Genomic DNA, 24362 nt, shown 5'->3' on the forward strand with positions numbered 1-24362 from the left:
CTTCACCCCCATTTTACAGATGAGGGAACTGAGGCCCAGAGCAGTGAAGTGACTTGCCCAAAGTCACACAGCTGACAAGGGGCGGAGCCGGGATTTGAACCCCCGACCTCTGACTCCAAAGCCCGGGCTCCTTCCACTGAGCCACGCTGCTTCCCTAACCTCTCTGGGCCTCAGTTCCCTCATCTGGAAAATGGGGATGAAGACTGTGAGCCCCCCGTGGGACAACCTGATCACCTTGTAACGTCTCCAGTGCTTAGAACGGTACCTTGCAGTGCAGTGCTTTGCACATAGTAAGCGCTTAATAAATGCCATTATTATTATTATTATTATTATTATTATTATTAACTCACAACCTTCTGACCCTCAACCCGGGCTCTATCCACTCCGCCACGCTTCTTCTCCACGGGGCAGCCGCCACAATTTTCCACGAGGTCGGGGGGCTGCTCCCCGTGGATCCCCCCCAGACCCAGAAGGAGACCTCCCAAACCTGCTCCTAGGCCTATTTCCAGGCCCCGACCTTCTCACTCGTTCAATCGTATTTACTGAGCGCTTCCTGAGCACTGTACTGAGCACAACAGAACAAACAGACGCATTCCCTGCCCACGCCAGGCTTACCAGCCACAGGCTTCGACCCGTCACCCGACGGGGGCTTCGGCGGGGTCCCCCCCACCTCGCCCACCGCCCGGCCGGGTCCCGGGGGTCCGGACGTAGCCGGGGAGGGCGGGGGCCGGTGGGGAGAGGGGAGACCACGACACCGCACCACCGAGACTCTTCCAGGAATGTGTTTATTTACAGAAAAAGCACGATTTTATTATACAAACCAAAGACAAACTCCGGAGGGAGGCGGGGACGGGATCCGGAGCCCAGGCCTGGGCCTCGACGGGGGCCGGTCACCTCCATCCCGCAGCGAGGAATCTCACCCTCCCAATCCTCCCGGGCCCGTCCTCCCTCGGGGAACACAGTGTAGGAAGCCACGGCTCTGTACAATCATCCGGCCGAAACTTTGGAAGATCCCGGTGGGAAGCCCGGGCCTCTGGCCGCCCGGATTCCCCTCCCGGGCCCGACCCCTCGGGGCAGATCCGGGCCGGGACGCGGTTAGCGGGGATCGGCCCGGAGAGGTCTGAGGCGGGCGAATCCGCGGGGACCGAAAAACCGGGGCAGGTCCAGCACCAAACACCAGCTCAGCAGAAGCAACTTTCTGTACAGTGAGATGCGACTGCGGTGGGGCGGAAGAAAAAAGGGAAAAAACCAAAAAAAAAACCCCAACGAAAACCCCTCCGGATAATTCCTACGGGACGCTTTTCCCCAAAGATCGTTTTACCCTCAAATGCCGAGCGACGGGAAAAAGGAAAGCGAGGAACGTCGCCGAGGGGGGCGGCTAAAGAGCCCACCGACGCCGTCGGCTCGTCAGGCGGGACTCCGCTAGGATCGGATTTTTTGCCACAAACCACAAGGATAATATACAACGGGCACCACGTGAGCGGGAGGGAGGCCGGGGGGCGGGGGGGGTCCATGCAATAGTTAAATACAGCGAAACTCTTTACAATTCACAAAAAACATTCAGGAATAATGAAGTGGAGGAGGCCAAAATGGGGACCGGCGGCGGGGGAAGGAAGGAGGGAGGGGGGGAGAGAAGACACAGCGCTGATCTCGAATTCAGGTTCAGGGTGTCTACTCGAGGAATTCAGCACGGCTGTCGAAGGCGTCGAGTAAATAATCAGACAGTGCGTGTCGGCTCCCGCGTCCCGGCCGGAACGCGGTCCAGACGGTCACCGGCCGGCCGACGGTGGGACCGGGACGCCGGGGCGCGGGGGGCGGGAGGCGGGAAGGGGGGCGGCCGGGGGCGGGAAGGGGGCGGCTAGTTCTGCATCTGCTCGAAGAACTTGTAGGTGGGGTTCTCGTAGCCGTTCTGCTGCATCTTGGAGAGGTGTCTTTCTTCGGGGGTGACCGCGGCGTCCACCTGCGGGCGGCCAGAAGCGGGGGAGACGCGAGCGTCAGCTGCCGGGGGAGACCCCCGACCCCCGGACACGGAGCCCCCGGCGTCACTGGTTTATACTCAGGCCTGTCAGCCCGTCTTTGGATGCTACTTGTGAGCAGGGTACACTGCGCACGCTTCATCTGAGAAGCGGCGCGGCTCGGTGGAAAGAGCCCGGGCTTTGGAGTCGGAGGTCATGGGTTCGAATCCCGGCTCCGCCCATTGTCGGCTGGGTGACTTTGGGCAAGTCGCTTCACTTCTCTGTTCCCTCATCTGTCAAATGGGGATGAAAACTGGGATCCCCCACGTGGGACAACCCGATCACCTGGTAACCTCCCCAGCTCTTAGAACGGTGCTTTGCACATAGTAAGCGCTTAACAAACACCATCATTATTATTACTTTTAGACTGTGAGCCCACTGTTGGGTAGGAACTGTCTCTATGTGTTGCCAATTTGTACTTCCCAAGCGCTTAGTACAGTGCTCTGCACATAGTAAGCGCTCAATAAATACGATTGATTGATTGATTGATTGATTGATTATCCCGTCTCGACTGTATGCTCCTTGTGGGCAGGGAATAATGATTATTGATAATAATGGCATTTGTTAAGCGCTTGCTGTGTGCCAGGCACTGGTCTAAGCGCTGGAATAGATACAAGCTAATCAGGTCGGACACAGTCCCTGACCCACACGGGAATCAGGCTCTCAACCCCCGTTTTACAGATGAGGTAACTGAGGCACAGAGAAGCGAAGCGATTTGCCCAAGGTCACACAGCAGACATGGGGCGGAGCTGGGATTAGAACCCAGGTCCTTCTGACTCTCAGGCCCGGGCTCTAGCCACTGAGCTATTTAATCAATCATTCAATAAATAATAACAATAATAATAATAATGGCATTTGTTAAGCATTTACTATGTGCAAAGCACTGTTCTAAGCGCTGGGGGGATACAAGGTGATCGAGTTGTCCCAAGGGGGGCTCACAGTCTTCATCCCCATTTTACAGGTGAGGGAACTGAGGCTCAGAGAAGTTAAGTGACTTGACCAAGGTCACACAGCAGACATGTGGCAGAGCCGGGAGTCAAACCCATGACCTCTGACTCCAAAGCCCGGGCTTTTTCCACTGAGCCACGCTGCTTCTTATGGTATTTGCTGAGCGCTTACTATGTGCAGGGCACTGAAATAAGCGCTCGGGAGGGTCCAAAACGATGGAATTGGCAGACGCGTTCCCCGCCCACGATGAGCTTCCAGTCACGGCCGTCCCAGACAGCGCCCCGTCTCCCTAGTTCATTCATTAATTCAATCATATTTATTGAGCACTTACTGTGTGCAGAGCACTGTACTAAGCGCTCGGTCCACCCCGGCGGCCGGCGGGCCAGGCCCTAATGCCCGGACTCCCCTGGTAAGCCTGTTGTTAGGTAGGGACCGTCTCGTACTTCCCAAGCGCTTAGCCCAGTGCTCTGCACACAGTAAGCGCTCAATAAATCCGATCGACTGAACGAATGATCGACCCCTCGCTCACCTCGACGACGCCGTGATGGATGGACGTGTACTGCTTCTTCTTCAGCATCACCAAGGTGATGACGATCACCGTCGCTATGACAACGCCGCCCACCATGAGGCCGATGATGGCGCCTTTGTTGGAGCTCACGTCTTCGGCGAAGAAGACCTGGGAAGGACCAACCTATCGGTCGACGGTATTTACTGAGCGCTTACCGGGCGCGGGGCGCTGTACGAAGTGCCGGGGAGAGGGTGACACGGTCACCTAACGGACATATTCCCTGGCCAGCTGCGGGCAGCCCCCTGCCCTCCCCTCGAGCTCCAACCAAGCCAACGATTCGTATTTATGGAGCGTCCGTTGTGGGCGGAGCACTGTACTAAGCGCTGGGGGGGATATGTTGCCAATTGGTACTTCCCAAGCGCTTAGTACAGTGCTCTGCACATAGTAAGCGCTCAATAAATACCATTGACGATGATGGGGAGAGTCCAATTACAACAGAGGTGGCAGACGTGTTCCCTAAGGGGAGGGAATGTGTCTGTTTAATATAATAATAATCATAATAATAATGATGGTATTTGTTAAGCGCTTACTATGTGCAAAGCACTGTTCTAAGCGCTGGGGAGGTTACAAGGTGATCAGGTTGTCCCATGGGGGGCTCACAGTCTTCATCCCCATTTTACAGATGAGGGAACTGAGGCCCAGAGAAGTGACTTGCCCAAAGTCACACAGCTGACAGTTGGCGGAGCCGGAATTTGAACCCATGACCTCTGACTCCAAAGCCCGGGCTCTTTCCATTGAGCCACGCTGCTGTTTATTGCTCTATTGTCCGCTCCCAAGCGCTTAGTACAGCGCTCCGCCCACAGTAAGCGCTCAATAAATACGACTGAATGAACAAGCTTCCAGTTCATCCTCCCGATGTCCCCGGTCACCCCACCCCAGGCCAGCGCTTATTACAGCGCCCGGCACATTCATTCATTCAATCGTATTTATTGAGCGTTTACTGTGTACTGAGCACTTGGGAAGTACAAATCATAGTAAGCGCTTAGCAAATATCTGGGTTCTAATCCCGGCTCCGCCACTTGTCAGCTGTGTGACTTGGGGCAAGTCACTTCCCTTCTCTGTGCCTCAGTTGCCTCATCTGTCAAATGGGGATGAAGACCGTGAGCCCCATGTGGGACAACCTGATCACCTTGTATCCCCCCAGTGCTTAGAACAGTGCTCTGCACATAGTAAGCACTTAACAAATACCATTATTATCACTATTATTATTATTATTATTATTTATTGAATGATTGATTAAATAGTTCAGTGGCTAGAGCCCGGGCCTGAGAGTCAGAAGGACCTGGGTTCTAATCCCAGCTCCGCCACATGTCTGCTGTGTGACCTCGGGCAAATCGCTTTGCTTCTCTGTGCCTCAGTTACCTCATCTGTAAAATGGGGGTTGAGAGCCTGAGCTACCCAGCTACCCTACCCAGCGCTTAGAACAGTCTTCTAGACTGTGAGCCCACTGTTGGGTAGAGACCGTCTCAATATGTTGCCAACTTGTACTTAGTGCAGTGCTCTGCACACAGTAAGCGCTCAATAAATATGCTTGAATGAATGAATGAATGAACAGTGCTTGGCGTATAGTAATAATAATAATGGCATTTGTTAAGCACTTACTACGTGCAAAGCACTGTTCTAAGCGCTGGGGGGGATACAAGGTGATCAGGTGGTCCCACGTGGGGCTCACAGTCTTCATCCCCATTTTACAGATGGGGTCACTGAGGCTCAGGGAAGTGACTTGCCCAAGGTCACACAGAGCCGGGATTCGAACCCGAATTGATCGATTACAAGTCGGCAACACATAGAGACGGTCCCTACCCGACAGCGGGCTCACGGTCTAGAAGGGGGCTACTCAATAGGGCTCTACTCACTCTTCACTGTGTCCAACCTGATTACCTTGTATCTACCCCAGCGCTTAAAACAGTGCCTGGCACGTAGTAAAGCGCCTAACAAAGACCATAAAAAAAAATTTGCAAATACTGGGAATTAGCATCTCAGCAACTCTCTTTCCAACGTCTTTTCCCTGCACTAAATTTACCTGAGCCACCTTCTACAACAAAACTACGCTCCTCGTTATTAATCAATTAGTGGCATTTATTGAGCACTTACTGCGTGAAGAATGCCGTACCGCTCAGCACTTGGGAGAGCACAATACAACAGGGTTGGTGTACATAATCCCTGCCCACAACCAGCTTGTTATCTACAATGCCTTCCACTCTGCCTTATTAGAGACCTACCAACTCTGAAATAGCCTCACTCCACTCCGCGCATCTCATCTACGTTGACCCCTTTCCCTCTCCCCGCCTATCCCATTCCCGACTTCACGCTCCATAATCCCCGGATTTCCTTCTTGTCCCGTTTCACCGGGAACAATCATTTAGAAGGGGCGGAGCCGGGATTCAAACCCGGGACCTCTTGACCCCCAAGCCCGTGGTCTTTCCACGGAGGCACACTGCTTCCCGACAGATGGTGATGCTTGCGGATGCTTGGACTTCCCAAGCGCTTAGGACAGTGCTCTGCACGCAGTAAGCGCTCAATAAATACAATTGATTGATTGATTGATTGATTGAACCCACGACTTCTGACTCCAAAGCCCGGGCTCTTTCCACTGAGCCACGCTGCGCTTAAGAAATGCCATCCAAATAAAAAATGTAATTATTCTCAGAGGGGGGAACGGGTGGCAGTGCCCACCGTCTCCAAGATGCCCCAGGGCAGCCGCCCGGTCCCTAAGATGGGAGATGCTGCCCTTCCCAAGATGGCAGCAGCTAGGATGAGCGTCCTCCCGGGGCGCTTAGTGGCCGCCACCCCCTGAGCCGGGCCACTCAGAGAAGCAGACGGAGAAGCAGCGTGGCTCAGCGGAAAGAGCTCGGGCTTGGGAGTCAGAGGTCATGGGTTCGAATCCCAGCTCTGCCACTTGTCAGCTGTGTGACCTTGGGCAAGCCACTTAACTTCTCTGTGCCTCAGTTACCTCATCTGTAAAATGGGAGGAAGACTGTGAGCCCCACCTGGGGCAACCTGATCACCTTGTATCCCCCCCCAGCGCTTAGAACAGTGCTTTGCACACAGTAAGCGCTTAACAAATGCCATCATTATTATTACTATTATTATCATCATCATCAATCGTATTTCTTGAGCGCTTACTGTGTGCAGAGCACCGTACTAAGCGCTTGGGAAGTCCCAGTTGGCAACATCTAGAGACGGCCCCTACCCAACAGTGGGCTTCCAGTCTAAAAGTCCGGCCCCTGGCCCCCCCGGCCCGCTCTCACCAGTTTTTGGTGATGCACCTCGTAGCCGGAGTCGTGCCTGAACTCGGCGTCCATCTTGACCTCGGCGATCTCCTCCGTCTTGATGTTGGTCAGCCCGGAGCCTGAGGGGGAGGGACGGCAGAGGGGGGGTCGGCCGGGGCCGCGGGGGCCGAGGAGGAGGAGTTGGGAACCTCAGTTTCCCCCCCGATGGTCAGGGAGACGGCCTCCTGCCTCCTTTCCTTCTCCTTCTCCTCCTCCTTCTAAGTGAGGGACCGTCTCTATATGTTGCCAACTTGGACTTCCCAAGCGCTTAGTCCAGTGCTCTGCACACAGTAAGCGCTCAATAAATACAACTGATTGATTGCTTAATACAGTGCTCTGCCCACAGCGTGGCTTGGTGGCCTGGGAATCAGAAGGACCTGGGTTCGTTCATTCATTCGATCGTATTTATTGAGCGCTTCTTGGGTGCAGAGTACTGGACACTTAGTACAGTACAGTAGCTTAGTACAGTGCTCTGCACACAGTAAGCGCTCAATAAATACGACTGATTGATTGCTTAATACAGTGCTCTGCTCACAGCGTGGCTTCATGGCCTGGGAATCAGGAGGACCTGGGTTCATTCATTCATTCGATCGTATTTATTGAGCGCTTCTTGGGTGCAGAGTACTGGACACTTAGTACAGTACAGTAGCTTAGTACAGTGCTCTGCACACAGTAAGCGCTCAATAAATACGATTGATTGATTGATTGCTTAATACAGTGCTCTGCCCACAGCGTGGCTTGGTGGCCTGGGAATCAGAAGGACCTGGGTTCCTTCATTCATTGGATCGTATTTATTGAGCGCTTCTTGGGTGCAGAGCACTGGACACTTAGTACAGTACAGTAGCTTAGTACAGTGCTCTGCACACAGTAAGCGCTCAATAAATACGATTGATTGATTGATTGCTTAATACAGTGCTCTGCCCACAGCGTGGCTTGGTGGCCTGGGAATCAGAAGGACCTGGGTTCCTTCATTCATTCGATCGTATTTATTGAGCGCTTCTTGGGTGCAGAGCACTGGACGTTTAGTACAGTACGGTAGCTTAGTACAATGCTCTGCACACAGTAAGCGCTCAATAAATATGACTGATTGATTGCTTAATACAGTGCTCTGCTCACAGCGTGGCTTCACGGCCTGGGAATCAGGAGGACCTGGGTTCATTCATTCATTCGATCGTATTTATTGAGCGCTTCTTGGGTGCAGAGTACTGGACACTTAGTACAGTACAGTAGCTTAGTACAGTGCTCTGCACACAGTAAGCGCTCAATAAATACGATCGATTGATTGCTTGATACAGTGCTCTGCTCACAGTGTGGCTTCATGGCCTGCGAATCAGAAGGACCTGGGTTCCTTCATTCATTCAATCGCATTTATTGAGCGCTTCTTGGGTGCAGAGCACTGGACACTTAGTACAGTAGCTTAGTACAGTGCTCTGCACACAGTAAGCGCTCAATAAATACGATCGATTGATTGCTTAATAAAGTGCTCTGCCCACAGCGTGGCTTGGTGGCCTGGGAATCAGAAGGACCTGGGTTCGTTCATTCATTCGATCGTATTTATTGAGCGCTTATTGGGTGCAGAGCACTGGACATTTAGTACAGTACGGTAGCTTAGTACAGTGCTCTGCACACAGTAAGCGCTCAATAAATACGATTGATTGATTGCTTAACACAGTGCTCTTCCCACAGCGTGGCTTGGTGGCCTGGGAATCAGAAGGACCTGGGTTCCTTCATTCATTCGATCGCATTTATTGAGCGCTTCTTGGGTGCAGAGCACTGGACACTTAGTACAGTACAGTAGCTTAGTACAGTGCTCTGCACACAGTAAGCGCTCAATAAATACGATTGATTGTTTGCTTAATACAGTGCTCTGTCCACAGCGTGGCTTCATGCCCTGGGAATCAGAAGGACCTGGGTTCGTTCATTCATTCGATCGTATTTATTGAGCGCTTACTGGGTGCAGAGCACTGGACATTTAGTACAGTACGGTAGCTTAGTACAGTGCTCTGCACCCAGTAAGCGCTCAATAAATACGACTGATTGACTGATTGATTGGACTAAGCGCTTGGGAAGTCCACGTTGGCACCATAGAGAGACGGTCCCTACCCAACAGCGGGCTCACAGTCGAGAAGGGGGAGACAGACAGCAAAACCAAACGTATTAACAAAATAAAATAAATAGAATAACTATGTACAAATAAAATAGAGTAATAAATACGTGCAAACATATATACATATATACAGGTGGTGTGGGGTGCTAATAATAATAATAATGGCATTTATTAAGTGCTTACTGTGTTCAAAGCACTGTTCTAAGCGCTGGGGAGGATACAAGGTGATCAGGTTGTCCCACGAGGGGCTCACAGTTTTAATCCCCATTTTACAGATGAGGTAACTGAGGCCCAGAGAAGTGAAGTGACTTGCCCAGAGTCACACAGCTGACAAGCGGCAGAGCAGGGATTTGAACCCACGACCTCTGACTCCAAAGCCCGGGCTCTTTCCACTGAGCCACGCTGCTTCTTAATCCCAGCTCCGCCACTTGTCCGCTGTGTGACCTTGGGCAAGCCACTTCACTGGGCCTCAGTTCCCTCATCTGTAAAATGGGGATGAAGACTGTGAGCCCCACGGGGGACAACCTGGTCACCTTATATTTACCCCAGTGATTAGAACAGTGCTCGGCACAGAGTAAGCGCTTAATACCATCATTATTATTTCATTCCTCCAGGCCTCAGCTCCCTCGTCTGTAAAATAATAATAATAATAATAATAATGTTGGTGTTTGTTAAGCGCTTACTATGTGCAAAGCACTGTTCTAAGCGCTGGGGAGGTTACAAGGTAATCAGGTTGTCCCACGTGGGGCTCACCGTCGTCATCCCCATTTTACAGATGAGGGAACTGAGGCCCAGAGAAGTGACATGACTTGCCCAAAGTCACCCAGCTGACAAGCGGCGGAGTCGGGATTTGAACCCACGGCCTCTTGACTCCAAAGCCCGGGCTCTTTCCACTGAGCCATGCTGCTTCTCTATGGAGATGAACAATGTGAGCCCATGTGGGACAGAAATTGGGTCTAATCTGATTACCTCGTATCTACCCCAGTACTTAGAACAGTGTTTGGTACATATTAATAATAATAATAATGATCACGGTATTTGTCAAGCGCTTACTATGTGCCAAACACTGTTCTAAGCGCTGGGGTAGATACAAGCTAATCAGGTTATCCCACGTGGGGCTCACAGTCTGAATCCTTAGACTTAATCCTTTATTATTCTAGACTGTGAGCCCGTTGTTGGGTAGGGATTGTCTCTACCTGTTGCCGAACTGTACTTTCCAAGCGCTTAGTACAGTGCTTTGCATACAGTAAGCGCTCAATAAATACAACTGACTGAATGAATGAATCCCCATTTTAAGGATGAGGTAACTGAGGCACAGAGAAGTGATTTGCCCAAAGTCACACAGCTGACAAGTGGCAGGGCCGGGCTTCGAACCCACGACCTCTGAAAAATATAATTCATAGATACGCAGAGAAGCGGCGTGGCTCAGTGGAACGAGCCCGGGCTTGGGAGCCAGCGGTCGTGGGTTCTAATCCAGGCTCTGCCATGTATCAATCAATCAATCAATCGTATTTATTGAGCGCTTACTGTCTGCAGAGCACTGTACTAAGCGCTTGGGAAGTCCAAGTTGGCAACATATAGAGACAGTCCCTACCCAACAGCGGACTCACAGTCTAGAAGGGATCAGCTGTGTGACTTTGGGAAAGTCGCTTCACTTCTCTGTGCCTCAGTTCCCTCACCTGTAAAAGAGGGATAAATACTAAGAGCCCCACGTGGGACAACATGATGACCTTGTCTCTCCCCCAGCGTTTAGAACAGTGCTTGGCACATAGTAAGCGCTTAACACCTTCTAGACTGTGAGCCCGCTGTTGGGTAGGGGCCGTCTCTCTATGTTGCCAACTTGGACTTCCCAAGCGCTTAGTCCAGCGCTCTGCACACAGTAAGCGCTCAATAAATACGACTGAATGAATGAATGAATGAATGAGCAAATGCCATCGTAATTATTATTATTATACGTCCAGAAGGGTGATGGGGCCAACTCCAAATGGCCTAAGAGTACAGATCCAAGTGGAGAGGACTGTGCTGGACGTCTACACAGCTCAACTTGGATGAAAAAGAACAATCCTCCACATTTTGGAAGAGACAAACTGCCCTCAGAGCACTGAGAAATTCATACACTTAACCGATGCCATAATTGTGGTATTAATTAAATTCATACGCTTAACTGATACCATAATTGTGGTATTAATTATTAAACCCCCGCTGGCCTTCACCCAAGGCGGGGTGGGTTGCGGGGAGGGGACGCGGGGAACAGAGGCGCGAATAAAGCAGTGCGGTTGTACCTGGCCGTGTGGTCAAGCCTCGGTCAGCGGCTGGGCGGGCGTCCACGGGCTCCACTGGGCCGCCGGAAGCGAGACGGGGGACAAAGGGCGAACACATATGGGGAAACTGAGTCAGCAGCTCTTAGAACCAACAGCGGGCTGAGAGTCGGTGGAGGGGGAAAGGAAAACCGCCTAAAGAGCTCTCCACCTCAGGGGGTTCACGGGATTTGGCGTAAATTCCCGGAGGGCGGGTTTCCAAGGAGCACCTAGTACAGCACTCAGTGGAAAGAGCCCGGGCTTGGGAGCCCGAGGTCATGGGTTCCAATCCCGGCTCCGCCACTGGTCAGCTGGGTGACTTTGGGCAAGTCGCTTCACTTCTCTGGGCCTCAGTTAACCCCATCTGTAAAACGGGGATGAAGACTGTGAGCCCCCCGTGGGACCACCTGATCACTTGTAACCTCCCCAGCGCTTAGGACAGTGCTTTGCACATAGTAAGTGCTTAACAAATGCCACTATTATTATTATTATTCTCTGGGCCTCAGTTACTTCATCTGGGAAATGGGGATTAATGTGAGCTCCCCGTGGCACAACCTGATCACCTTGTTACCTCTCCAGCGCTTAGAACAGTGCTTTGCACATTGTAAGTGCTTAATAAATGCCATCATTAATTAATTAAATTCCTGGGGGGCGGGGACCCTCCCTTTGCTTCTCCGGCGGGTTCCCAAGGAGCACCTAGTACAGCGCTCCGCCCACAGTCGTCGCCCCGGGCGGAAGACCCGTAGAGTGGATGATCCACCAGGGTGGAAGACCCGCAGAGTGGATGATCCACCCGGGTGGAAGACCCGCAGAGCGGATAATGTACACCAGAGTGGTCAACCAACAGAGAGCAGATGATCCATCAGGGCAGAAGACACATGGAGCGGATAATCCACAAGGGCAGAAGATTCACAGAGCGGATAATCCACCAGGGCGGAAGACCCGCAGAGCGGATAATATACACCAGAGTGGACAACCCACACAGAGCGGATGATCCATCAGGGCAGAAGACCCACAGAGCGGATAATACACCAGAGTGGACAATCCACAGAGAGCGGATGAACCATCAGGGCACAGGCCCCACGGAGCGGATAATCCATCAGGGTGGAAGACCCACAGAGCGGATAATTCACTAAGGTGGAATACCCGCAGAGCGGATAATCTACACCAGAGTGGTCAACCCACAGAGAGCGGATGATCCACCAGGGCAGAAGACCCACGGAGCGGATAATCCTCCAGGGCGGAAGACCCACAGAGCGGATAGTAAACCAGAGTGGACAATCCACAGAGAGCGAACGAAGCATCAGGGCAGAGGCCCCACGGAGCGGATAATCCACCAGGGCGGAAGACCCGCAGAGCGGATAATCTACACCAGAGTGGTCAACCCACAGAGAGCAGATGATCCATCAGGGCAGAAGACCCATGGAGCAGATAATCCACCAGGGTGGAAGACCCACAGAGCGGATAATCTACACCAGAGTGGTCAACCCACAGAGAGCGGATGATCCATCAGGGCAGAAGACCCACAGAGCGGATAGTCCACCAGGGCGGAAGACCCGCAGAGTGGATAATCTACACCAGAGTGGACAACCCACAGAGAGCGGATGATCCACCAGGGCAGAAGACCCACAGAGCGGATAATACACCAGAGTGGACAACCCACAGAGAGCGGACGAACCATCGGGGCAGAGGCCCCACGGAGCGGATAATCCACCAGGGCGGAAGACCCGCAGAGCGGATAATCCACCAGGGCGGCCAACCCACAGGGAGCGTAGGATCCACCCGGGTGGAAGGCTCACAGCGCGGCTGTCCCGCCCTGGCAGGAGATCCTCGGAGCCAACGGTCCACCAGGGAGGCAGAGCCACCCCGCCGCCCGCGCCCGGGCCGGCCCACCTTCGTTCTCCGTGTTGGCGGGCACCGAGTCGACGCCGAAGGGGTGCCAGGGCTGCAGGTCGTCCAGGCCGAAGTCGGCCCCGACGGGGGGCAGCAGCTCCACGGTGGTCTTGGTCTCGCTCAGCGAGGGCATGAGGGCGTCGTTGCCGTAGCTCACCCGGGGCTCGCCCAGCACGTTGGCCAGGACGGCGTCCGAATAGTTCTGCTCCTTCTGAAGCAGCTGGTCTGAGGGGCGCGAGCCCGTCCGGCGGGGGGGCGGGGGGGGGGACAGGACGCACGTTAGCCGCCGGTTGGGGGGACCCTTATGGACCCCCCAAGAAATCCAGCCCACCCTCAACGCCCCCGTCACTATGGACAGGACGACGAGGGCCCCCCTCGCTGACTGTGAGCCCACTGTTGGGTAGGGACTGTCTCTATATGGTGCCAACTTGGACTTCCCAAGCGCTTAGTACAGTGCTCTGCACATAGTAAGCGCTCAATAAATACGATTGACTGATTGATCACCCCCGCACTCCCACGGACGCGGAGGGTCGGACGGGGCCTGCGGCCCGCTGCCGGCGCTTAGTACAGCGCTTGGCACACAGGGAGTGCTCAATAAACACGACTGAATGAAAGAGCCACTCTCACTGACCGCACCCTGCAGTCCCACGGACGCAGAGGGTCGGACGAGGCCTTAAGCGCTTAGTACAGTGCTCTGCACACAGGAAGTGCTCAATTAGTACAACTGAATGAATGAATGAATGCAGCCCACTGTCGGCGCTTAGTACAGTGCTTGGCACACAGTGAGTGCTCAATAAACACTACCGAAAGTACCACTCTCACTGACCACACCCCACACTCCCACGGACGCAGAGGGTCGGACAAGGCCTTAAGTGCTTAGTACAGTGCTCTGCACACAGTAAGCACTCAATTAGTATGATTGAATGAATGAATGAATGAATGAATGAATGCGGCCCACTGTCAATGCTTAGTACAGCGCTTGGCACACAGTGAGTGCTCAATAAACACGACCAAATGAAAACGCCACCCTCGCTGACCACACCCCGCACTCCCACGGACGCAGAGGGCCGGACGAGGCCTTAAGCGCTTAGTATACTGCTCTGCACAGAGTAAGCGCTTAATAAATACGATTAAATGAATGAATGAATGCGGCCCACTGTAGGCATTTACTACAGCGCTTGGCAACAGTGAGTGCTCAATAATCATGACCAAATGAAAATGCCACCCTCGCTGACCACACCCGCACTCCCACGGACGCAGAGGGTCAGACGAGGCCTTCAGCGCTTAGTGCACTGCTCTGCACACAGTAAGCGCTTAATAAATACGATTAAATGAATGAATGAATGCGGCCCACTGTCGGCGCTTAGTACAGCGCTTGGCAACAGTGAGTGCTCAATAAACACGACCAAATGAAAACGCCACCCTCGCTGACCACACCCCGCACTCCCACGGACGCAGAGGGTTGGACGAGGCCTTCAGCGCTTAGTACACTGCTCTGCACACAGTAAGCGCTTAATAAATACGATTAAATGAATGAATGAATGCGGCCCACAGTTGGCGCTTAGTACAGCGGGAGGTGGCGTCCAGTAGGGCGGAGGGCCGGAGCTCACCGACTTGGTCCTGGATCTGGTCAGCCAGGGCCGGCACGTTGTACAGCAGCGACAGCGACTGGTTCATGCGCTCGTAGATGACCCTCAGGTGCGTCATCACCTGCCCGGGGAGAATAATAATAATAATAATAATAATTGGCATTTGTTAAGCGCTTACTATGTGCAAAGCACTGTTCTAAGCGCTGGGGAGGATACAGGGTGATCAGGTTGTCCCACGGGGGGCTCACAGTCTTCACCCCCATTTGACAGATGAGGCAACTGAGGCCCAGAGAAGTGAAGTGACTTGCACAGAGAAGCAGCAGACACGTGGCGGAGTCGGCATTCGAACCCATGACCTCTGACTCCAAAGCCCGGGCTCTTTCTACTGAGCCACGCTGCTCGGTGGAACTTTAGGGACCCCCCCCAATATGCAGCCATGATACCCTCTCACCCCAGTCCATCAATCCATTGTATTTATTGGGCGCTTACTGTGCGCAGAGCACTGTACTAAGCACTTGGGAAGTCCAAGTTGGCAACATAGAGAGACGGTCCCTACCCAACAGTGGGCTCACAGTCTAAAAGGGGGAGACAGAGAACAAAACCAAACATACTAACAAAATAAAATAAATAGAATAGATATGTACAAGTAAAATAAATAGAGTAATAAATATGTACAAACATATATACAGGTGCTGTGGGGAAGGGAAGGAGGTAAGATGGGGGAGATGAGCGCCGCAAACCAGCTGCTCAAACCTCTCGACTGAAGGTGGACAGAGAACGCGACTTCTCATTCTGTCATACTGAACTCCCCCCAAGCGCTTACTACAGTGCTCCGCGCTCAGCAAGCAATCGATAAATAATAATAATGACGGTATTTATGAAGCGCTTGCTATGTGCAAAGCACTGTTCCAAGCGCTGGGGAGGCGAGAAGCAGCGTGGCTCAGTGGAAAGAGCCCGGGCTTTGGAGTCAGAGGTCACGGGTTCAAATCCCGGCCCCGCCACTTGTCAGCTGTGTGACTTTGGGCAAGTCACTTCACTTTTCTGGGCCTCAGTTCCCTCATCTGTAAAATGGGGATGAAGACTGTGAGCCCCAGGTGAGACAACCAGATCACCTTGTATCCCCCCCCAGAGCTTAGAACAGTGCTTTGCACATAGTAAGCAATCGATAAATAATAATAATGATGGTATTTATTAAGCGCTTGCTATGTGCAAAGCACTGTTCCAAGCGCTGGGGAGGTGAGAAGCAGCGTGTCTCAGTGGAAAGAGCCCGGGCTTTGGAGTCAGAGGTCATGGGTTCAAATCCCGGCTCCGCCAATTGTCAGCTGTGGGACTTTGGGCAAGTCACTTCACTTCTCTGGGCCTCAGTTCCCTCATCTGTAAAGTGGGGATTAAGACCGCAAGCCCCCCGTGGGACAACCGGATCACCTTATAACCTCCCCAGCGCTTAGAACAGTGCTTTGCACATAGTAAGTGCTTAATAAATGCTATCATTATTATTATTATTATTATACGGCTCCGCACACAGTACGGACTGGATAAACAGCACTGATGGACTGACAGACTGTAAGCTCGTCCTTCAGACTGAAAGCTCGTCGTGGGCAGGGAACCGTCGACCGCGTCCGTCCTACTGGCCTCTCCCAAGCGCTTCGTACAGTGCTCCACACCCAGTCAGCGCTCGATAAATAATAATAATAATAATAATCATGGTATTTGTTAAGCGCTTAACTACGTGCCAGGCACTGTACTAAGCACTGGGGCGACAAGCCAATCGGGTTGGACACGGTCCCTGTCCCACGTGGGGCTCCCAGCCTCCATCCCCATTTTCCAGATGAGGTCACCGAGGTTCAGAGAAGTGAAGTGACTTCTACTTATTTTATTTGTACATATTTATTCTATTTTGTTAATATGCTTTGTTTCGTTCTCTGCCTCCCCCTTCTAGACTGTGAGCCCACTATCGGGTAGGGACCGTCTCTATACGTTGCCAACTTGGACTTCCCAAGCGCTTAGTCCAGTGCTCTGCACACAGTAAGTGCTCAACAAACACAATGGAAGGAATGGAATTCCCAAAGTGGTTGAATAGTAAAGTGCTTACTGCGCCTGTATATACGTATATATGTTTGTACAGATTTATTACTCTATTTATTTATTTTATTTGTACATATTTATTCTATTTATTCTATTTTGTTAACATGCTTTGTTTAGTTCTCCGCCTCCCCCTTCTAGACTGTGAGCCCGCTGTTGGGTAGGGACCGTCTCTATACGTTGCCAACTTGGACTTCCCAAGCGCTTAGTCCAGTGCTCTGCACACAGTGAGCACTCAACAAACACGACGGAAGGAATGGAATTCCCAAAGTGGTTGAATAGTAGAGTGCTTACCGCACCTGTATATATGTATATAGGTTTGTACGGATTTATTACTCTATTTATTTTATTTGTACATATTTATTCTATTTATTTTATTTTGTTAATTTATTTTGTTGTCTGTCTCCCACTTTTAGACTGTGAGCCCACTGTTGGGTAGGGACTGTCTCTATATGTTGCCAACTTGGACTTCCCAAGCGCTTAGTCCAGTGCTCTGAACACAGTAAGCGCTCAACAAACACGATTGAAGGGATGGAATTCCCGAAGTGGTGGAATAGTAAAGTGCTTACCGTGCCTGTATATATGTATATATGTTTGTATGGATTTATTACTCTATTTATTTTATTTGTACATATTTATTCTATTTATTTTATTTTGTTAACATGCTTTGTTTTGTTCTCTGCCTCCCCCTTCTAGACTGTGAGCCCACTGTTAGGTAGGGACCAACTCTGGATGTTGCCAACTTGGACTTCCCAAGCGCTTAGTCCAGTGCTCTGCACACAGTAAGTGCTCAACAAACACGATGGAAGGAATGGAATTCCCAAAGTGGTTGAATAGTAAAGTGCTTACTGCGCCTGTATATATGTATATATGTTTGTACAGATTTATTACTCTATTTTATTTGTACATATTTATTCTATTTTGTTAACATGCTTTGTTTAGTTCTCTGCCTCCCCCTTCTAGACTGTGAGCCCGCTGTTGGGTAGGGACCGTCTCTATACGTTGCCAACTTGGACTTCCCAAGCGCTTAGTCCAGTGCTCTGCACACAGTAAGTGCTCAACAAACACGATGGAAGGAATGGAATTCCCAAAGTGGTTGAATAGTAAAGTGCTTACCGCGCCTGTATATATGTATATATGTTTGTACAGATTTATTACTCTATTTATTTTATTTGTACATATTTATTCTATTTATTTTATTTTGTTAACATGCTTGATTTTGTTCTCTGCATCCCCCTTCTAGACTGTGAGCCCACAGTTGGGTAGGGACTGTCTCTATATGTTGCCACCTTGGACTTCCCAAGCGCTTAGTCCAGTGCTCTGCACACAGTAAGCGCTCAACAAACACGATGGAAGGAATGGAATTCCCAAAGTGGCTGAATAGTAACGTGCTTACCACACCTGTATATATGTTTGTACAGATTTATTACTCTATTTTATTTGTACATATTTATTCTATTTTATTTTGTTAATATGTTTTGTTTTATTGTCTGTCTCCACCCGACTGATTGATTGATTGATAAATGCCACTGATGTTGTGATCCCCCCCCCCACCCTCCGTTGCCCGGAATGACCGGGCCCGGCTAAGGCACCTGGGATTGGATCTGGGCGGCCTTCTTGGGGTCCACCACGCGTATTCTATTTTATTTTGTTAATATGTTTTGTTTTATTGTCTGTCTCCCCCCGATTGATTGATTGATTGATTGATTGATAAATGCCACTGACGTTGTGATCCCCCCCCACCCTCCGCTGCCTGGAATGACCTGGCCCGGCTAAGGCACCTGGGATTGGATCTGGGCAGCCTTCTTCGGGTCCACCATGCGTATTCTATTTTATTTTGTTAATATGTTTTATTTTATTGTCTGTCTCCCCCAGATTGATTGATTGATTGATTGATAAATGCCACTGACGTTGTGATTCCCCCCCACCCTCCGCTGCCCGGAATGACCGGGCCCGGCTAAGGCACCTGGGATTGGATCTGGGCGGCCTTCTTGGGGTCCACCATGCGTATTCTATTTTATTTTGTTAATATGTTTTGTTTTATTGTCTGTCTCCCCCTGATTGATTGATTGATTGATTGATTGATAAATGCCACTGACGTTGTGATCCCCCCCCACCCTCCGCTGCCTGGAATGACCTGGCCCGGCTAAGGCACCTGGGATTGGATCTGGGCAGCCTTCTTCGGGTCCACCATGCGTATTCTATTTTATTTTGTTAATATATTTTATTTTATTGTCTGTCTCCCCCCGATTGATTGATTGATTGATAAATGCCACTGACGTTGTGATCCCCCCCCACCACCCTCCGCTGCCCGGAATGACCCGGCCTGGCTAAGGCACCTGGGATTGGATCTGGGCGGCCTTCTTGGGGTCCACCATGCGCACGTGCTCGAAGTGTTTCAGGGTGTGCTGTCTGTCCTTCTGTTCGGCCCTCACGTACTTCTTCAGCATATTCAACACGTGCCGCGGCTGGGGGTGAGAGTCGGGGGGTCAACGGGGGGGAAAAAACGTCGTCCCGTCCACCGCTTTGATGGCTTGGCCCCCCGTCCGCACGTTACCGTCCGTCTCCCCCTTCTAAACCGTGAGCCCGTTGGTGGGTAAGGACCATCTCTGTATGTTGGACCTCCCAATAATAATAATAATAATAATGGCATTTATTAAGTGCTTACTATGTGCAGAGCACTGTTCTAAGCGCTGGGGAATTTACAAGATGATCAGTTGTCCCACGTGGGGCTCACAGTCTTCATCTCCATTTTACAGATGAGGGAACTGAGGCCCAGAGAAGTTAAGTGACTTGCCCAAAGTCACACAGTTGACGAGTGGTGGAGCCGGGATTTGAACCCATGACCTCTGACTCCAAAGCCCGTGCTTTTTCCACTGAGCCACACTGCTTCTCCATCCTGCGCGGAGGCGGGCGGGAGTCCACTCTTTAGACTATGAGCCCACTGTTGGGTAGGGACTGTCTCTATATGTTGCCAACTTGGACTTCCCAAGCGCTTAGTACAGCGCTCTGCACACAGTAAGCGCTCCATAAATAGCACTGAGTGAATCAATCGCATTTATTGAGTGCTTACTGTGTGCAGAGCACCGGACTGAGCGCTTGGGAAGTCCAAGTTGGCAACATATAGAGACGGTCCCTACCCAACAGTGAATGAGTGAATGCTTCCAGTAGGGAGGCGGGGGTCCCCTTCATCATCATCATCAATCGTATTTATTGAGCGCTTACTGTGTGCAGAGCACTGTACTAAGCGCTTGGGAAGTCCAAGTTGGCAACATATAGAGACGGTCCCTACCCAACAGTGGGCTCACAGTCTAAAGAGTGGACTCCGCGCAGGATGGCGGCCGGCCCCAAGACCCCCTCCCACCCCCCGTCCCTCGGGGGTCCGCCCCGTGGGGGTCTCCCACCCCCCGTCCCCCGAGCGGCGGCTGACCCGGGGCGGCGTGGCCTGCAGGGCGGTGATGTAGTTCTCCAGGGCGACGCGGCGCCGGTCGTTCAGCATGGCCTCCACCCGCGCCATGTGCGTCTCTACCAGCTGCTGCCGCTCGTTGGCCGCCTCCTGCTCCAGAGACTCCACTTTCTCCTGGAAATGCTGCTTCCCGATCAATCAATCAATATCAATCAATCAATCGTATTTATTGAGCGCTTACTGTGTGCAGAGCACTGGACTGAGCGCTTGGGAAGGACAAGTTGGCAACATACAATCGATCACCAGTCAATCAATCGTATTTATGGAGCGCTTACTGTGTGCAGAGCACTGGACTAAGCTCTTGGGAAGTACAAGTTGGCAACATACAATCGATCACCAGTCAATCAATTGTATTTATTGAGCACTTACAGTGTGCAGAGCACTGGACTAAGCGCTTGGGAAGTACAAGTTGGCAACATACAATCGATCACCAGTCAATCAACCGTATTTATGGAGCACTTACTGTGTGCAGAGCACTGGACTGAGCGCTTGGGAAGTACAAGTTGGCAACATACAATCGATCACTAGTCAATCAATCGTATTTATGGAGCGCTTACTGTGTGCAGAGCACTGGACTAAGCGCTTGGGAAGTACACGCTGGCAACATACAATCGATCACCAATCAATCAATTGTATTTATTGAGCGCTTACTGTGTGCAGAGCACTGGACTAAGCGCTTGGGAAGGACAAGTTGGCAACATACAGTCGATCACCAATCAATCAATCGTATTTATTGAGCGCTTACTGTGTGCAGAGCACTGGACTAAGCGCTTGGGAAGGACAAGTTGGCAACACACAATCGATCACCAGTCAATCAATCAATCGTATTTACTGAGCGCTTACTGTGTGCAGAGCACTGGACAAAGCGCTTGTAATGTTATTAATAAAGGATCATTAAGGGAACGGTTAAGGGCTGACCGTAGACCCAGCCCCGTTCTAAGCGCCGGGGCAGACACAAGCTCACCGGGTTGGACGCAGTCCCTGCCCCACCTAGGGCTCACGTTCATCCAAACCTATCGAGAGCTCACCTCCTCCAAGAAGCCTTCCCAGCCTGAGCCCCCTTTTTCCTCTCCTCCTTCCCCTCCCCACAGCACCTGGATATATGCTTGCACAGATGTATTACTCTATTTTACTTGTCCATATTTATTCTATTTATTTTATTTTGTGAATATGTTTTGTTTTGTTGTCCGTCTCCCCCTTCTAGACTGTGATAAATAGACTATTCTATTTATTTTATTTTGTTAGTATGTTTGGTTTTGTTCTCTGTCTCCCCCTTTAAGACTGTGAGCCCGCTGTTGGGTAGGGACCGTCTCTGTATGTTGCCAACTTGGACTTCCCAAGCGCTTAGTCCAGTGCTCTGCACACAGTAAGCGCTCAATAAATACGATTGATTGATTGATTGATCCCGCTGTGGGTAGGGACCGTCTCTATATGTTGCCCGCTTGTACTTCCCAAGCGCTTAGTACAGTGCTCTGCACCCAGTAAGTGCTCAATAAATACGATTGAATGGATGAATGAATGAATTGGATGCCCCCTCGCACCCCAGGGAGCCCCCTTGGTCCTCGATTACCTGGATGACCGCCTTCTTGTCGGCCTTGGCGAGGTTCTTGGCTTGATGCTCTGCCTCTTCCCACTCCCTCATGACCTGCGGGGGACAAGATGGCCAAAGTCTGGTCATCCCCGAGGCCAGCTCCTTTCCCAGCTGGCTCTCCCTGACCCTTGACCCCTACCCCTCATGGCTTTGCCTTTAAGAATAATAATAATAATCAAAATAATAATAATGGCATTTATTAAGCGCTTACTATGTGCAAAGCACCATTCTAAGCGCTGGAGAGATTACAAGGTGATCAGGTTGTCCCCCGTGGGGCTCACAGTCTTAATCCCCATTTTACAGGTGAGGTCACCGAGGCCCAGAGAAGTGAAGTGACTTGCCCAAGGTCACCCAGCTGACAATTGGCAGAGCCGGGATTCGAACCCACGACCTCCGACTCCAAAGCCCGGGCTCTTTCCACTGAGCCACGACCAAGTCGATGCCCCTCTCCCCTCCCCACGTCGGAGCGGGGGCTGGAGGATGGGCCGGAGCCATCTGAGAGGTTCCCGGGGGGGCCGGAAGCGCAAGGCGTTTGGGGCTCCCACAAAAATGAACTTCGGGGAGCAGGACAGAGCACAGCAAGGGCATCGCTAGGCGCCCAGCCCACTGCCCCGCTCCCGGCAGGCGTCCTCGCTCTCGGCAAGCACTCGGTAAACTCCAGTGATGGGTTTGCGACTTTGGGCAAGTCACTTCTCTGGGCCTCAGTTCCCTCATCTGGAAAAGGGGGATGAAGACCGCCATGGGTTCAAGTCCCGGTTCCACCACTCATCAGCTGTGTGACTTTGGGCAAGTCACTTTACTTCTCTGGGCCTCAGTTCCCTCATCTGTCAAATGGGGATGAAGACTGTGAGCCCCCTGTGGGCCAACCTGATCACCTTGTAACCTCCCCAGCGCTTAGAACAGGGCTTGGCACATAGTAAGTGCTTAATAAATGCCATTTAAAAAAATGTAGTGCCGCTCTCACACTTTGGTCCAAGGCCCAGCCCACTCGATCTCCCGGAATACGTCCCCCGGGGAGATCCCGGGCAGGGCAGGGCCGGCGTCCCCCCCATCCACCCCGACTTTCCCCCCGTTTTGGGGCGTCACCTGGGACATCCTCTCGCGGTGTTTGGCCTCCAGCCTCTCCTTGGCCTTCTGGAAGTGGGCGTGCTCGTTCTCGTCCCCGGGGGTCTCCAGGTACTTGTCCACGACGTCGGGGGTGCTGGCCGCCGTGGTGGGAACTGCAGGACACGGGTGAGAGGCGGGGACGACGGAATCAGGGACAAAGGCCAAGCCCCCCAACCCCCACAGACGGGGGTCCCCACCCACTACTCTCCAGCCCAAAGTAATAATAATAACAATGGCATTTATTAAGTGCTTACTATGTGCAAGGCACTGTTCTAAGCACTGGGGGAGGTTATAAGGTGTTCAGGTTGTCTCACAGGGGGCTCACAGTCTTAATCCCCATTTTACAGATGAGGAAACTGAGGCCCAGAGAAGTGGAGTGACTTGCCCAAAGTCACACAGCTGACTATTGGCAGAGCTGGGATTCGAACCCATGACCGCTGACTCCAAAGCCCAGGCTCTTTCCACCGAGCCATGCTGCTTCTCTAGTAGATGCCACCATATCCGACACACCGTCACTCTCCCCCGTTTAAAGCCTTATCGAAGGCCCATCTCCTCCAAGAGGCCTTCCAATCAATCGTATTTATTGAGCGCTTACTGTGTGCCAAGCACTGTACTAAGCGCTTGGGAAGTTCAAGTTGGCAACAGGACTAAGCCCTCCTTTCCTCTTCTCCCACTCCCTTCTGCCTCGCTCCCTTTATGCATTCCCCCTCCCAGTCAGACCATTTAGAGAAGCAGCGTGGCTCAGTGGAAAGAGCCCGGGCTTTGGAGTCGGAGGTCACGGGTTCTAATCCCGGCTCTGCCACTTGTCAGCTGGGTGACTTTGGGCAAGTCACTTCACTTCTCTGGGCCTCAGTTCCCTCATCTGGAAAATGGGGATTAAGACTGTGAGCCCCCCGTAGGACAACCTCATCACCTTGTAACCTCCCCAGCGCTTAGAACAGTGCTTTGCACATAGTAAGCACTTAATACATGCCCATTATTATTATTATTATTATTATGTGGGACAATCTGATTACCTTGTATCCCCCCCAGTGCTTAGAACAGTACTTTGCACATAGTAAGCGCTTAATAAATGCCATCATCATTATTATTATTACATGGGACAACCTGATTACCTTGTATCCCCCCCCAGTGCTTAGAACAGTGCTTGGCACATAGTAGGTGCTTAATAAATGCCATCATCATTATTATTATTATTATTATTGTGTGGGACAACCTGATTACCTTGTATTCCCCCCAGTGCTTAGAAGAGTGTTTTGCACATAGTAAGCGCTTAATAAATGCCATCGTTATTATTATTATTATGTGGGACAACCTGATTACCTTGTATCCCCCCCAGTGCTTAGAACAGTGCTTGGCACATAGTAAGCGCTTAATAAATGCCATTATTATTATTATTGTTATTATTATTATTATTATTATTGTTA

The 24362-nt window shown here is 51.5% G+C and overlaps 1 protein-coding gene across 2 annotated transcripts in view; it reads right to left on the reverse strand.

Annotated features, from left to right (window-relative positions):
- Positions 1-856: 856 nt before the first annotated feature.
- Positions 857-24362, reverse strand: part of LOC119945079 (amyloid beta precursor protein) — a 49371-nt gene continuing 25865 nt past the window's right edge. The window contains exons 7-16 of one of the 2 annotated variants that reach the window (XM_038766095.1): positions 22915-23048; positions 21808-21882; positions 20202-20360; positions 19111-19239; positions 14711-14810; positions 13101-13325; positions 11193-11246; positions 6783-6883; positions 3493-3639; positions 857-1960 (exon numbers count right to left, since the gene is read on the reverse strand). In XM_038766095.1, the coding sequence (XP_038622023.1) occupies positions 1859-1960; positions 3493-3639; positions 6783-6883; positions 11193-11246; positions 13101-13325; positions 14711-14810; positions 19111-19239; positions 20202-20360; positions 21808-21882; positions 22915-23048 (1226 nt within the window). In that variant the 3' untranslated portion in view covers positions 857-1858. Of the gene's footprint in view, positions 1961-3492; positions 3640-6782; positions 6884-11192; positions 11247-13100; positions 13326-14710; positions 14811-19110; positions 19240-20201; positions 20364-21807; positions 21883-22914; positions 23049-24362 lie in introns of both variants that reach the window. The other variant, XM_038766094.1, reaches the window with a different exon arrangement.

Source organism: Tachyglossus aculeatus, chromosome 24 (genome assembly GCF_015852505.1).
Source record: "Tachyglossus aculeatus isolate mTacAcu1 chromosome 24, mTacAcu1.pri, whole genome shotgun sequence".
NCBI classification, from domain to species: Eukaryota; Metazoa; Chordata; class Mammalia; order Monotremata; family Tachyglossidae; genus Tachyglossus; species Tachyglossus aculeatus.